At 38.6% G+C, this 14,356-nt stretch overlaps 1 protein-coding gene across 13 annotated transcripts in view; it reads left to right on the forward strand.

Moving 5' to 3' along the window:
* Positions 1 to 14,356, forward strand: part of Pparg (peroxisome proliferator activated receptor gamma) — a 129,526-nt gene that overhangs the window by 74,467 nt on the left and 40,703 nt on the right. For all 13 annotated transcript variants that reach the window (XR_001785108.1, XM_006505743.4, XM_006505737.4 and 10 more), the window contains 2 exons: positions 4,495 to 4,722; positions 6,147 to 6,316. Coding sequence is in view for 10 of the 13 variants with exons in the window: in XM_006505737.4 (XP_006505800.1) it covers positions 4,495 to 4,722; positions 6,147 to 6,316 (398 nt within the window). In the remaining 3 variants the exon portion in view is untranslated. The remainder of the gene's footprint in view (positions 1 to 4,494; positions 4,723 to 6,146; positions 6,317 to 14,356) is intronic.

The raw sequence follows: 14,356 nt of genomic DNA on the forward strand, positions 1-14,356 counted from the left end.
TTTTGGACACAGGGTTTCTCTGTGTAGCCCTGGCTGTCCTGGAACTCACTCTGTAGACCAGGCTGGCCTCGAACTCAGAAATCCACTTGCCTCTGCCTCCCAAGTGCTGGGATTAAAGGCGTGCTCCACCACTGCCCAGCCATCCCCAACATTTCTAGTAGAAGTTTCTTTTCCCCAGAAAACAGCATAATATCCAAAAAGGCAAAACATATAGTCCTGGTGCTTGATTTCATAATCTGATCTTTCTGACTTACTTCCATACTCCCAAATAGAGCCTATTTGATTAGAGAAGTCATTTTACTCTTGCATGAAATCAATTATACTTTTGTTTGAAATGTATTATACTTTAGAGTAGTATGAGAAGGCTGCTCATTAAGCATAACAAAAATGAAAGCCAAGTTTGAAGGTCAAAAAGAAACAGCAGAACTGTGTCCTTGCACACAAAATCTGTCTAAAGACTTTCTTGAAAGATTGTGAAATTAAGGGATATGCCCTGAGGCAACAGGACTCATGTCACCCATCTGGAGAGTTAAGACACTGACTTACTCCTGAGAATGGTTGTTGTTCACGCAAATATTTTGTCCATTTGCTCTTTCATGGGTAATTGCATGGAGTAACAAAAAACACCTACTTGACTTACAGCTTGGCAGCAACAGAAGCTTATGTTTTCTAGAGACAAAATAAGAAGCAGCTTTCCTGGACCATCTCTAAGTCAAAGTAAAATAAAGCATGTTTGGATCCTGTGCCTCCCAGTAACCATGTCTATGAAGTGATGCTGTTGAGGTCAAGGTGTCCCAGAATACAGAAAGGGAAAGGGAGAGGAAAGCATGTAGTTCAGAAATTTATCTTCCTAGAGAAGGAGGGGCAAATATTTTTCTTTCTTCTTTATCCCCCCTGCTTAGAAAAGTAAGGAAACTATAACTCAGTAGTAAAGCATTTGCCTATTATATGGGCAAGTCTGGGTTCAGGGCCCAGTATAACAAAAGAAGAAAAAATAACTTACTGCATTCTAATCTTCCTGATAGTCATCAAGGAAAAAGACTAAATATATGGATTTGAGAGTAGAGTTCTAGCTCATGCTGTGTCTTAGTTACAATACCAAAACTTAATCTTTTTAGGGGAGCTTACATCTTGACAAAACTAAACCATTAAGAATATATCTTCATTTTCTTCTTCCTGCTTAGCCAAATGAGAAAACATTCTACTCTTCCCTATATAACAATATTACTCAATTGGCAAGCATAGAGAACACAAAAGCCATGCAGAAGAACTAATGGGAAACAGGATGATAAAGTGTCTCTTCACTCCAGACAGCATACAAATGTAAATGCTATAGATACTTAAGATCAGAAATTATGTCAGTACTAAAGAGGAAGATTCATGGAAGGTTTCATAGAGAAAGTAGTATTTAGCCTTGAAAGACAAGAACAAATGTGGTACAAAGAAATGAAGGACAGGAAAAGATACAGTAACCTCAGGAATCTGCATTTACAAAAAGAGCAAGAAGAGGAAATGGGAGGCAAGTAGACCAGTAGGATATGCCAGGCATGGAAACACCAATGGAAAATAAGACTGAAAAAATAAGTTAGGATCTACCTGGGCTGCTTATTGAACCCCTGTTTTAAAAACCTTAGGTGTAGAATATTTGCCTGGCATGTGCAAAGCTCTGGGTTCAACCTCCAAATGGAAAAAGAAGTTAACCAATAAAATGATGAATGACCAATTTTTACAGAAACCTAGGTATTTTTGCATCCTTATTTTAACTTCTCAGTTTCTGTACAGAGGCATACTCACCACCTTTAACTCAGTCAATCGCAACATATACCATGAGAAGCAGCAAACTTTAAGAATATTACAATCTAGACAAGAAAGGAAACTTGTGAGAGGAAAATAACTGATAACAAAGAGTAAGAACAGAAAGAGATGAAAATTAAACATATTAGGGAAAGTAAATGCAGTGACTCTGGCTGGGTCCATGAGGAGGGATTTTGAGGCAAATGATATAGTTTGATGGGTATTCCTGCTAATTAGGAGTACAGACTTCTTTCTAGATGTCACTAAGACCAGGACGTCCTCTAAGTTATCACCAATGCACACTCTTCTTTTTGGTGTGCAATGTTTACACCATAACATAGATAACTGAAGATTGTTTGGGTACTTACTATGCAGATATTTGACAAGGGAACCCAAACTTTGCCTAGTGAGCCCTCTTGCAGCCAAGAAGCACATCCACAGAGCTAGTATCCTTACTTGTATCTATAAGGAACTTTGTTTTCTCGTGGAAACTATAGCTGAATTCTTTCATCTCATGCAGCCTTTGAGAAAAAAAAATGCCTTCACTCTCTGTGTACTAGTCCTATGAGAGGAGCCCATCTTCCAGAACATTTTTATCAATGAGAGGTTATTTGAAAGGATAGTTTCTAAGTCAGCCTTGAGTTTGAATCACCCACACCTACCTAGCCCACAGACCTTCAACAAGTCATAAATCCTCACTAGCCCTGTCTTTTTATCTATAAAGTGAGGATATTTCAGCATATGTGGAATAAAAGATACATGTGTCTGGCTCATGAGAGGCACTCAGTGGGTCTGTTTGTTTCTTTCCTTCCCTGCCCCCTCTGCTAAAAGTTCAGAGTCATTTCCTCCACTTCATTTAGTTTTAATAGATAAATATTTAATGAGCATTTACTGTGAGTCAAACCTTTGTCAAATGGTGCTAATATGACTACAACCAAGATAAAATTTATGAGTTCATTTCTTTGTCACCAGGTTTAACAATGTTGAATTGACATAGCTCTGTAGCATTTAGAGTAGTGATTGCTTTTCTAGGCACCACTTTGAATAGTGAGCTCATTTCAAGTAAGCCAAATCAGACTTATAATTGCATAAAGATTTATAATCTATACTCACCAGTGACTCACAGTTGATATTCAGTACTTGGGACCTAAATAAGTCAGAGTTTTGTTTTACTTACTATGGTAGTAAATCATACTTAGAAAAATGGACCCTTGCTGCTCTTCCAGAGGTCCCTGGTTCAGTTCCCAGCACTTAAATGGCAGTTCATAACTGTCAGTAACTCCAGTTCCAGGGGATCTGACATATTCTTCTGGCCTCTATAGGCACCAAGCATGCACATGGTACATATACATACATGTTGGCAAACAATCATATACATAAAATAAATATATATTTTCCAGGCATGGTGGCACACACTTTAAATCCAAGCATCTAAGAACTAGAGGCAAAAAAAGGACCAAGGGAGAGAGGGGCCGAAAGGAGACAGAGTATATATATATATATCAAAGGGTGTGAAGGATGTTCTTGAGGATAACACCTCCATATGCACAACACACACACACATACACACACACACACATGAATACACACTCAAGAGGAATGCAAATCAGTATCAAAACACCAAAGATCTCAGTCCAAAACAATGCACAAAGGCTATTCGTAGCTATTTCTAAAAAGAAAACATAGAAATGGTGAAAAGGTACATGAAAAAAAATGTTCAATATCACTAATCCCCAGAGAAAAGCAAATCAAAACTACAGCAAAAATATACTATTCCACGTCTGTTAGAATAGCTAGTCCATGAAGAGAAGAGAGGATATGGAGCAACAGAAACATCTCTAGTGAAGTATACTATACACTGTGCAGCCATTATAGAAAGCAAGTGGAGATTCTCAAAAAATCAAAAGTGGAATTTCCATGTGATTAGCAGCCCTACCACTAGAAATATGGCCAGGGAACTAAAAATTACTATGTCAAAGCTTCTATGCTCCCATGTTTATTATGACACTATTCACTATAGCCAAGATATGAAATCAACATGAGAATCTAAGACATATAAACAAGTAAAAGTAAACAAAAAGCTCTGTGGTATGAACAGACACACACATGCAGAATGCACATGTATACACAGGCATGCATACTCAAACAAGTAAAAAAAAAAACCCATAGTATATATACACACATATGCAGAATGCACACACATGAACATGTATGCACACACACACACATACATACAGTGAAATACTCTATGGCCTTTAAAAAGGAAAAACTTCTGTTTCTTGTAGCAATATAGATGACCCAAAGGAACATTGTACTAAGGAAAACAAACTAGACTCAGGAAACCAGATGCCACATACTCTTGCTAGTTGCCAAGGCCTAGGCGTAGGGAAGACTGGCCAGGGTTTCCATAACACTTTGGAGTCCTGATAGACAGCAAGATGATTATAGTTAGAAATACTGTATCATATAGTTGAAATTTGCTAATGAAGCAGATCTTAAGTTCTCTCAATACAGAAACTCAGGTAAAGGCTGACTTCCTTCTTACCTGGGTGGTACTAGAAAGGCAGTAGTGCACTCACCCCCATAGGGAAGTCTGAGTGAAATGCTTTATTAAACTCATTCAGCTCCTCTCTATGTCTATGAGGACTGCTCTGCCCTCCAGAACTTGACTCATATCCTGTTCTTTTTTTTCCACTTCAGAAATTACCATGGTTGACACAGAGATGCCATTCTGGCCCACCAACTTCGGAATCAGCTCTGTGGACCTCTCCGTGATGGAAGACCACTCGCATTCCTTTGACATCAAGCCCTTTACCACAGTTGATTTCTCCAGCATTTCTGCTCCACACTATGAAGACATTCCATTCACAAGAGCTGACCCAATGGTTGCTGATTACAAATATGACCTGAAGCTCCAAGAATACCAAAGTATGTTTACTTTTCAAACTACTAGGATTGGAGTTAGACAGTTTTTTAATAACCATTGAATAAATGCTCCTGAGATTAGCACTCTGACAAGAAGGCATCTTTACTCAGTTTATCCACTACGCTTGAAGTTCTAGATGTCTGTGGGAGGCCAAGATAAGACAGCACAACAATGTTCCCAACCTAACCCCCTTTCTTCTTCTCCCTCCAATGTTCCCAAACTTACACACACACACACACACACACACACACACACACACACACACACACACGTCTATCTTCTCCTTTCTTTCCTTTCTTGTTTCCATCTTTGGAACATTTTCTAGGATGACTACATTGCCAGTTTTGTCTTAGGCTGACAGTCCATCATGTAAACTTTGAATTCTCCCAGCTTCTTTTCAGTAAGTCATAGCTGTAGGTCAACTTACATGACTCATCATAGCTAAGTTACTATTACAGTTAGGCTTTCTTTCTAAGCTGTAATTTGTAAAATTTACCTCAAACCCTAGTTTGGGGCATAAACTTACATTTGAACATTGTGGCTGACTGACAGATCATCATGACATTAAGTAAATTAACATAAAACATCAGCCTCAAGAAAACCAGAACCAAACTTTTTGAGATAAAGTATCATTTCTGTGGTGCTGTTTCCTTGATTTTTATCTTGTGGGCTGATGTGCTGGTTTTCCAGAGTCACCCCTGTGTCACTGGCAAGCATTACTTGATAATAAGTAAGAACTTCCTGTAATTTCTAGTTGTTTTCTTTAGATAGAAAGTATACGTGGGTATTTATCTGTGTGGCTCAGGGTTAGAGCCTAATACGGAAATTCAATAGGTCTGAGCCACGGGCAAACGCAGTACTTGCCTCACACAGGTTGCTCCCACTCTCTATCAAAGATCACTTTACAAACCACCTCAGACTCAACCCTGTTGATAACCTGGCACCTCGGGCTAGGCTCACCATGGCATTTTCTTGCCCATGTTCCTTCTGTATTTCTTTTGCAAGAAAAGTTTAAAACTATTTCTAAAATTCACCTTTTCAATAAAACCCATAATAGCAGAATGGATGCCAGATGCAGCCCATTGCCTAGCCAAGTAAGCGTCACTTATCCAAACCCTGTGCAATGTCTGTGGAAAGCAGCGGGAAGTTTGGGGGGGGGGGGGGGAAGCACACTTAATTCTCTGGCTTTTAATTCCCTTCCCGCTTTATTTGTGCAGGTGAGGTTCTGGGGTGTTGTGACTTGCCTGAGATGACAAAGTCTTACTTTTCCTATCTGAGCACCAACGTTTCTTCATGTTCCCCAGCGCCTCTTCTGAGACAGTAAAGTTATGGCATGAAAATATGAAGGCCACCATGGAAAGCCACAGTTCCTCTTTAAGATTGTTTGTCATGAGATAACCATCTTCTCAAATTTTCCCATGCACAGGTGCGATCAAAGTAGAACCTGCATCTCCACCTTATTATTCTGAAAAGACCCAGCTCTACAACAGGCCTCATGAAGAACCTTCTAACTCCCTCATGGCCATTGAGTGCCGAGTCTGTGGGGATAAAGCATCAGGCTTCCACTATGGAGTTCATGCTTGTGAAGGATGCAAGGTAAAAATTAAATTTAAAAAAACCATCCTAGAGTTTTCTGCAATTTTGCCTATTCTATTTCCTGTTACAAACTCACTCTAAGAATTTAAAGATAAAGTTGTGGGGAGTTGTTTTGGCAGAACTCATTCTTCAAGTAATATAACATTTGAAAATCTGAGAAAAGCTAATAAAAGCAGCATTACTCTATCCCACTTCCCCTTCCCCAAAATGAGTCTTTGAGGCATCTCAGTGGATCTTGCAGAGGTTTTTTGGGGGTTTTTTTGTTTGTTTTGTTTTGTTTTGTTTTGTTTTTGAAAGGACTTATCCAAGGTATCGCAGCAAGACAGTGAATGATGAGCCAGTACTAGGACCTACATCTTCTGATTTCTCTAGTGTGTTTTTCATCGTGCTATACAATCTCTTAAACAAGAAAGGCTTGATAGACTATATATGTATATCACTTGACCCATGGACTAATGCTGTAATATTAAGCATATTAATATATTAGCACTGTAGAAATTGTGCATCAAAGGCATGGGGTCACTTGAATAGGCTCTTTATTCCCAGGACTACAAAAGGAAAAGCAAAGTTACGGGTTAGTGAGGTCTGTCCCTACCAAGCCCTAATCTAGTGCTGTTCCTGTAGTCCAGCCACAGATCAAGCCTTGTGTAATGGAAGGGCAAAAGGCAACAACTGAGCTCTTCCCTGTGAAAAGAGTGTTTTAGAAAGTTAGGGATATGCTGTCCCAGGTATAAGAAAAGTACATTAATATATTCATTTTATATACAGTTTAAAAATAACTTTAACATACTCAGAAATAAAATAGCATGTAACTTATGCACTGGAAGCCATAGAATACATTGTTTATCAGTATTTACTTTATAAATACTGGAAGGTGTGGTGGTGTATGCCTTTAATATTAGCACTCAGGAGCAGACACAGGGGGCATCTCTGGGAGTTCATCAAGCCTGGTCTCTATAGTGATCTTCAAGCCAGCCCCGTCTCAAACAAAATAAAACATAAATAAATGAAGGAATACTGATTCACTTGAGCTTTTTCTGTAGAATGAAGATGAAGCACACAAGATAGGCATGAGTTAGGACTTCTGGGCTCTAGATGGATGGCAGACCAATAAAGGAAAACTAATTTTTATGAAATTCATAACCCTCAGCAGATGTGTGTGTGTGTGTGTGTGTTGTGCCATTATTTAACCACATTCTACAAACATTTTCTCATCTATAAAGCAATGAAATTTAGTTGGATCTGTAGGGTTCTTTTAGTCCAAATGTAATCTAATATGGTAAAAAGATACAAGCCAGAGTTTCCTCTGCCACTTTCTCAGGCATAGCCTGCCAGTCACATAAATACTTCAGCCCTCAGTCACCTTAGGAAGAAAACAATTTGATTAGGTTGGCAGCCAAGGTCTTATACATCTCTAAGGTTTGGATTTCAAAACGAGTCCTTGAAACACTCCTGGCAAGAGATGCTTTCATTTAAAACACCAAAGCACATTCATGAGCCTGGCATGATGGCACATGCCTGTCATCCCTGCTCACAGGAGGTGGAGACAGAGGGACAGCAAGAGACCTTGTTTCAAAAAAAAACCAAAAACAATGAAAAGAAATCAGTCTGTGATTAAAATATCTGTGATTCAGTCATTATGCACAACCAATAATCTAAGATCTCTGTAAGGAAGAACATATCATTGTATTTAATGAGTAATTTTTTTTTTGAGTTGCTAAATTCCTAGCCATATTTATCTGAAAAACTCATTCAGTTTGGGTCATGCTGGTCATATACATTAATGAGTGTGAATTGTATAATCATTCAGACTTTGTAGTAATTTATTTCCTGTATGTTGGTGGAGTGCCTAGAAAATTAGAACTTACAAGCAAGTTCTGAGACTAAAAAGTTTGATTCCCACTTACAGATATCCACTTCAAATCGTAGAGCCTGAAGAAACACAACTTAAGCACCAAACTGCTGCCTCATTCCCAATCAGGCCATTGACTGTCACTCACAAAGATGTCCTCTTAGCTTATCATCAGTACCCATAAGAACTAAGGAGAATGAAATTAGCAAATGTTTTTTGTCTTACCTGTACAAAGTTTAAAATGCACCTTGGCAATTTAATGTTTGCCATTTCCATAGAATATGGTGCAGTCCCATAATTAAGCTTCAGTTGACCATAGCTTGTAGACTCATTTATAGATCAAAAGGAATGTTTTGTAAGACAGCTGTTATGAGACCTTCTTAGGATGCCAGTGGGGGAAGCTTACATCTGTGATTCCTGTCAAAAGGCAAACAGAAAGGAGTAAACTTATTGGAATTAATTAAAATGAAATAGTGACAGGTTCTTGGTGTGTTACCATTTCAGACAAAATGAAGCATCTTGTTTCTGAGAGCTTATAACTCAAAAACACTTAAAGCTCAAAAACAAAAACAAAAGCCTTTTGCTTGCTGCTTGCAAATGTGCTTTTTGGTTTTGTTTTCTTGAGTCACCACTGTTTTAGGCCCTTCATTAGTGAAGTGAAATGCCCGAGGCTTCATACTTATAAAGAAGAGATTTATTTGGCTCGTGGTTCTGGCCTCAGGTTGAGAGTCAGCAAGTCAGCAATTGCTTTCTTGATGGAGGATTTTAAAGTAGTGTAGGACTACGAATGGTGAGAGACAGGAAGCAGGAGAAGAGGAGGGAGGGGGAGGGAGAGGGAGAGGGAGAGGGAGAGGGAGAGGGAGAGGGAGAGGGAGAGAGAGAGAGAGAGAGAGAGAGAGAGAGAGAGAGAGAGAGAGAGAGAGAGAGAATTGGTCTCTCTTCCTCTTATGAAGTAACTAGAATTCAATCACAGGGACACCACCCTAATGGCCTTATCTAATCTTAATCACTGTCCAAAGGCCCCACCTCTAACCTCAGTCAGATTAAGTTTCCACCCTCTTCCACTTCACATAAAGATTAAAACTTAACACTTGAATCCTTAAGAGACACACTCCTAACAGAGCAATCATACTTTGTAATCTTTTCTGAAAGATCAGTCGGGATAAGATCTCCCCAAGCTCTGAGTAAACACCATCTGCCCTCAGTTCAATGCATCCTAAGCCTGCTTCTGTGAGGGCCTATGCTATCTGTGTCTAGGGTAAATGGTTCAAATGCACTCCTGCTTGCCTAGGGTAGCTCAGGAACGCAGCTCCTATTTGCTGAACTGAGGCTGCATGCAGTCCAAGCAGAGAACTTTCAATCTCATGGTAAAATCAGTACCATGCTAAGGACTCAGCTTGTTGTACATGAAATTTTGTAAAAATTAAAGAACTGTGGAACTGAAGAGATGACACAGGAGTTAAGAAATCTGGCTGTTCTTCCTGAGGACTCAGGCTCAATTCCTAGCACCCACATAGTGGCACACAGCCTTTTAGAACTACAATCCCAGGGATCTAATGCCCTCTTCTGGACGCTGTGGGCACTCCATCACGGGGTGCAAAATACCCATACTCATAAAATAAAAATAAAGGGGGAAAAATGAATACTTGGGCCATCAACATAGTTTAGCAGGTAAAAGTGCTTGCTGAACAAACCTGATCCCCTGGGGCACATACCCAGAACATACTTAAAGGTGGGAAGAGAAACTCAGTGCCGCAGACTTGTTATCTGACCTCCACACATAGACCATGGCTCACGGGTAACTACCCCAAACAACAACAATAATAATAATAGTTTAATAAATAAAAAATTTAAGGAGAAACTTGGAAAACATTTAAAATACATAAACAAAAGTAAGAATCATTTTTTTAAAGGCAAATAGAAAGACATTGGAGTCAATGTATATACTTCTGAAATAGTAACCTACAAACTTCATTACACTGTCACTGCACAATAATCCAAAGAGTTGACTGTTAAAAGCAGATGGAAAATACACGTTGTTCTATAGACCCTAAAAAAAATAGAGTACTGGTAAAGTCAGTAAATAAATTAACAGAAAAACACCCAGTGATATTCTCCTATCTTCCTCTTGAGAAAGTTAAATAACATGAAAAAATGCTTATCATAAAATTTGAGGGGAATAACAGTAAAAGCAAGTTCTTACATATATATTCTGTATATATTCAGATTAAGAATTTGTATGCAAGGTTGGGCATAGTGGCATACACTATTAGTCCCAGCACTCAGGAGGCAGAGGCAGGTGCATCTCTTTGAGTTCAAGCACTATACAATGAGACCTTGACTCAAAAAAACCCAAATTTGTATATGTATTAAATTCATAAATGATAGGCCGGATGATTACTCTTTAGAATTGAAGGATATCAAATCTTCCCAAAATGATTTACTTTAGGCATATGTCATAGGAATTAAGCTAATTTTTTTTATTATTATGGCAATCAAAATTTTTCACTAGCATGGAGTAGGCTTTGCAAATTAACTTACTGCTAATCCCCAGCATTGGCACAACCACAGTACTTGGGACCATTTGAGAGGTAAGGGGTTTCAATTGCATCAGGTTCTACATTGGGACCTATTCTTTGGGATACTGCTGATCTCACAAGGAGTAACAGAATTCCATAACAACATCAAAGACAAAACAAAGAATCCCTGGCAGGACTTTCCTGGGGAGTTGCCCTCAGAACTGAGAAGGTGCTGTGCTGCCGTGCTCATCAGGAGAAGAGCTGAGCTGGGCTTCCACATGGAGCCAGGATTCTCAAAGGCATTAAGAATGCCACAGTCAGCTATGTCTGGACTTCCAGAACAAGCATCTTCAATTTCTCTTTGAAGGATAGAATTCCCTACTTAGACTTTGTAGGTTCCACAGTTTATGGTCAAAAATTTTAATATTTTTAAATTCTCAGAGCTGGTAGTATTGTTAAGAGTTTTTTAAAGGTATGCTTGCACTAATAAATATCACAGTGAATTCAGAAAAGTCTCACTAATTTATTAGTCTCACTAATAAACATTAGTGAGAAATGTTTGCTTTCACTTTCACCAGTATAATTTGGTTTTTATGTGGTCTTGTTTCATTGGTGTTCTGATTTTTACATACATAGTCAATATTAGTAAACAAATAGGAACAAGAACATGGGCAGCACAAAGGAGAAGTTAGAAACACAAGCGCTAAAATGAGAAATAACTTAACATTTGTCTAATTGGAATCCCAAAACTGATGAACGAGAGAAACTCAGATTCAGAAAACACAACCAAGAAAATAAGTAAAAGAATTTCTATGCCTACACACACTATAGTAAGACTACAGAGTGCCAAGGGAAAGAATGTATACAAGCATCCAGTGAGACAGAAAGATCACCACCAACATCAGTTGACAAGAGATGTATCACAGCAAGAATGGACACACAAACACAACAGGATTCAAAGTGTTAGAGAGTGTGCCTAGCATCACTCAAAAATAGAGACTGCATGAAATGTTTACCTGTTTTTAAAAAATCACTGAAAAATGCATTTTAACATAAAGCCAGAGAGAAGATGCTTATAACACATGTGACAGACATCAAATAAGCATCCAAGAACATATGAAGAATGCCTAATGTCCTATTTTAGACAAGATGTCCCATTACAAACATAGAAAAGAAAAGCCAGGGAACTATGTGTTGAGATCATACTTATGTTTTACATATAATAGATTCTCAATGAAACCTGAGAGTTGGGCATAGTGTTATGTACCTACAGTTACAGATATGAGAGAGGCTGAGGAAGACAACAGACATAATGAAGGCTGAAGTCACCAAGCAGTGGTGATACATTCAAATTTTACAACAGTTTAGAAAACTATATACTCATATAGCCATTTTTTAAAATCATCTTGCATTATCTTATAAAATATATAGTTTGCATACCATATAATACAAAAACTCTGGCAAGGCTGACCCTTGCATATATGTAAATTAAATGTTTACAATGAGCTGAGCATAATGATACATGCCTGTAATTCTAGCCCTCAGATGGTTGAGGCAAGAGGATTGCTGCAAGTTTGAGGCCAGCCTAGGCTACATAGCAAGACCTTATCTCAAAAAAGCAAGCAAAACTTTACAGTAATGCTTCTGTAAGCTCATAATAACAAACACCAGAAATTCAAACAGTTGTCACCATTTGAGTAGATTAATAAACTGTAGCAAACTCAGAGAACGATCAGAAGGAGATAGAATCACATGTAAGATTTTAATGAAGTATTGTTGTAGGCTCTGGCTGTGTCCAGTGGTAAAGAGACAACTCTGCCCCATGGAAGTCACAATTTTAAGTGAGGAGTGGGAACAGGAAAAAAAGAAACACTTGGGCATTTATACTGAGCATTTAGACACTTAGGGAATTTCTGTGATCTGTTAGAAAGTCACAAGTAAGCTGAGCAGTGGTGGCACGTGCCTTTAATCCCAGCACTTGAAGGCAGAGGCAGGTGGGTTTTGAGGCCAGCCTGGTCTACACAGTGAGTTCCAGGACAGCCAGGGCTACCCAGAGAAACCCTGTCTCAAAAAGAAAAGAGAAGAGAAGAGAAGAGAAGAGAAGAGAAGAGAAGAGAAGAGAAGAGAAGAGAGAGAAGAGAAGAGAAGAGAGAGAAGAGAAGAGAAAAGAGAAAAGAAAAGAAGAGAAAACATTTCAAGTACCACTAGAAACAAGATAAAGAGAAAGGACTCAAGGAGTTCCAGAAGTGGGGCACATGCAGAGACAGGAAGACAACATCAGATGAAGGATAAGGCTGATTGAGAAGAGAAGATGTTACCAAGATTTGTAATAAAGGGTGTAGACATATGAAAACAGATTGAGTATTCCTAATTCTAGAATCCAAAATCCACAAGACCCTGAAATTTTTTAGTAGCAAAATATTGTCATGTGGAAAATTCCATGGGTGACCTCATTGAACAGATTGCAGTCAAGAAGATGGGTTCAATAAAAATACTGTATAAAGATATTTTTCAGCTACTCATGGTGGCACACATCTAAAATCCCAGCACTTGGAAGGCCAAAGATAGAGAAACCCAAGTTCAAGAGCAGCCTGGGCTACATAATAAGACTCTAGTTTTTAAAAATCCAAAGACTCAGTATTTCAGCAATAGCTTGCATAGTTTGTGCAAAGCCTTGGGTTGGTCGCTATTAACACCTTCAGGTTATGTGTATAAAATATCACAGTGGAACCTGTCTTGCTATCACAGCACTTTGGAGACTAAGAAAAGAATATTGTAAGTTCAAAGCCAGCCAGGTTATATGGTGAGACCCTTTCTCAAGAAAGAGGCGGAAGGAGGAATGTAGATAAGTGATAGAGTGTTTCCTAGCATGCAGAGACTTGGAGTCTCAGTACAGAGATAGAGGTGAAGAGGAATATATATTTCATGTTTACAAGCTTAGATCTATATGTTTTCTCAAGACCAAGATACCGTACTTTGTATTTGCAACTATTTTAGAGAATTATTTTTAATCTGAAATCCAAAGTATTTATGTTTACAAGTGTTTTAGTTAATGGACTATTAAGCCTGTATTTAAAGAAAGAGCTAGCCACTTGAGGGAAAGAAAGAGGTCCAGTAACTTCAAGAAAAATAGACAGTGAAGATGACTTCATGAATTCTGGCTTGAGAAACAGAGCATGGAGCTGCCTCAGCTCAATTGGACACACACACACACACACACACACACACACACACACACACGAAAAGGAGCTTATAGGGACGGCCAGGACACTGGGTTGAAGGACTATTGAACTTTCTAGTAAAGATATCAATCAAGTAGTTGAACATGCCTATTTGTTTAGTATTCAAGACATTATCCTAAAGTCAGGGAGGTAGCGCATGGGCAATGTGCACAAAGCTCTAGGGAGGAGGAGTCTAACAAAAGTTAAGATGACTGTCAAAGCAAAGCCAACATTAATTCAGTGGTGTTTTATTTTGTTTTTTAATTAAATTTTATTTTTATTTATTCATATTACTATCTGTGTATGATATTTGGATATGGGCGTACACATTTACCACAGTACTTGTGTAAAGGTCAGAGGGCAACCTAGAAGAGTCCACTTGCCTCTTCCAGCATGGGCTCTAGGGATCAAACTTGAGTTGTTAGGTTTACATGGCTTTTTACTTGTG

The sequence above is a fragment of the Mus musculus genome, chromosome 6, assembly GCF_000001635.26.
Source record: "Mus musculus strain C57BL/6J chromosome 6, GRCm38.p6 C57BL/6J".
In the NCBI taxonomy this organism is placed as follows: Eukaryota; Metazoa; Chordata; class Mammalia; order Rodentia; family Muridae; genus Mus; species Mus musculus.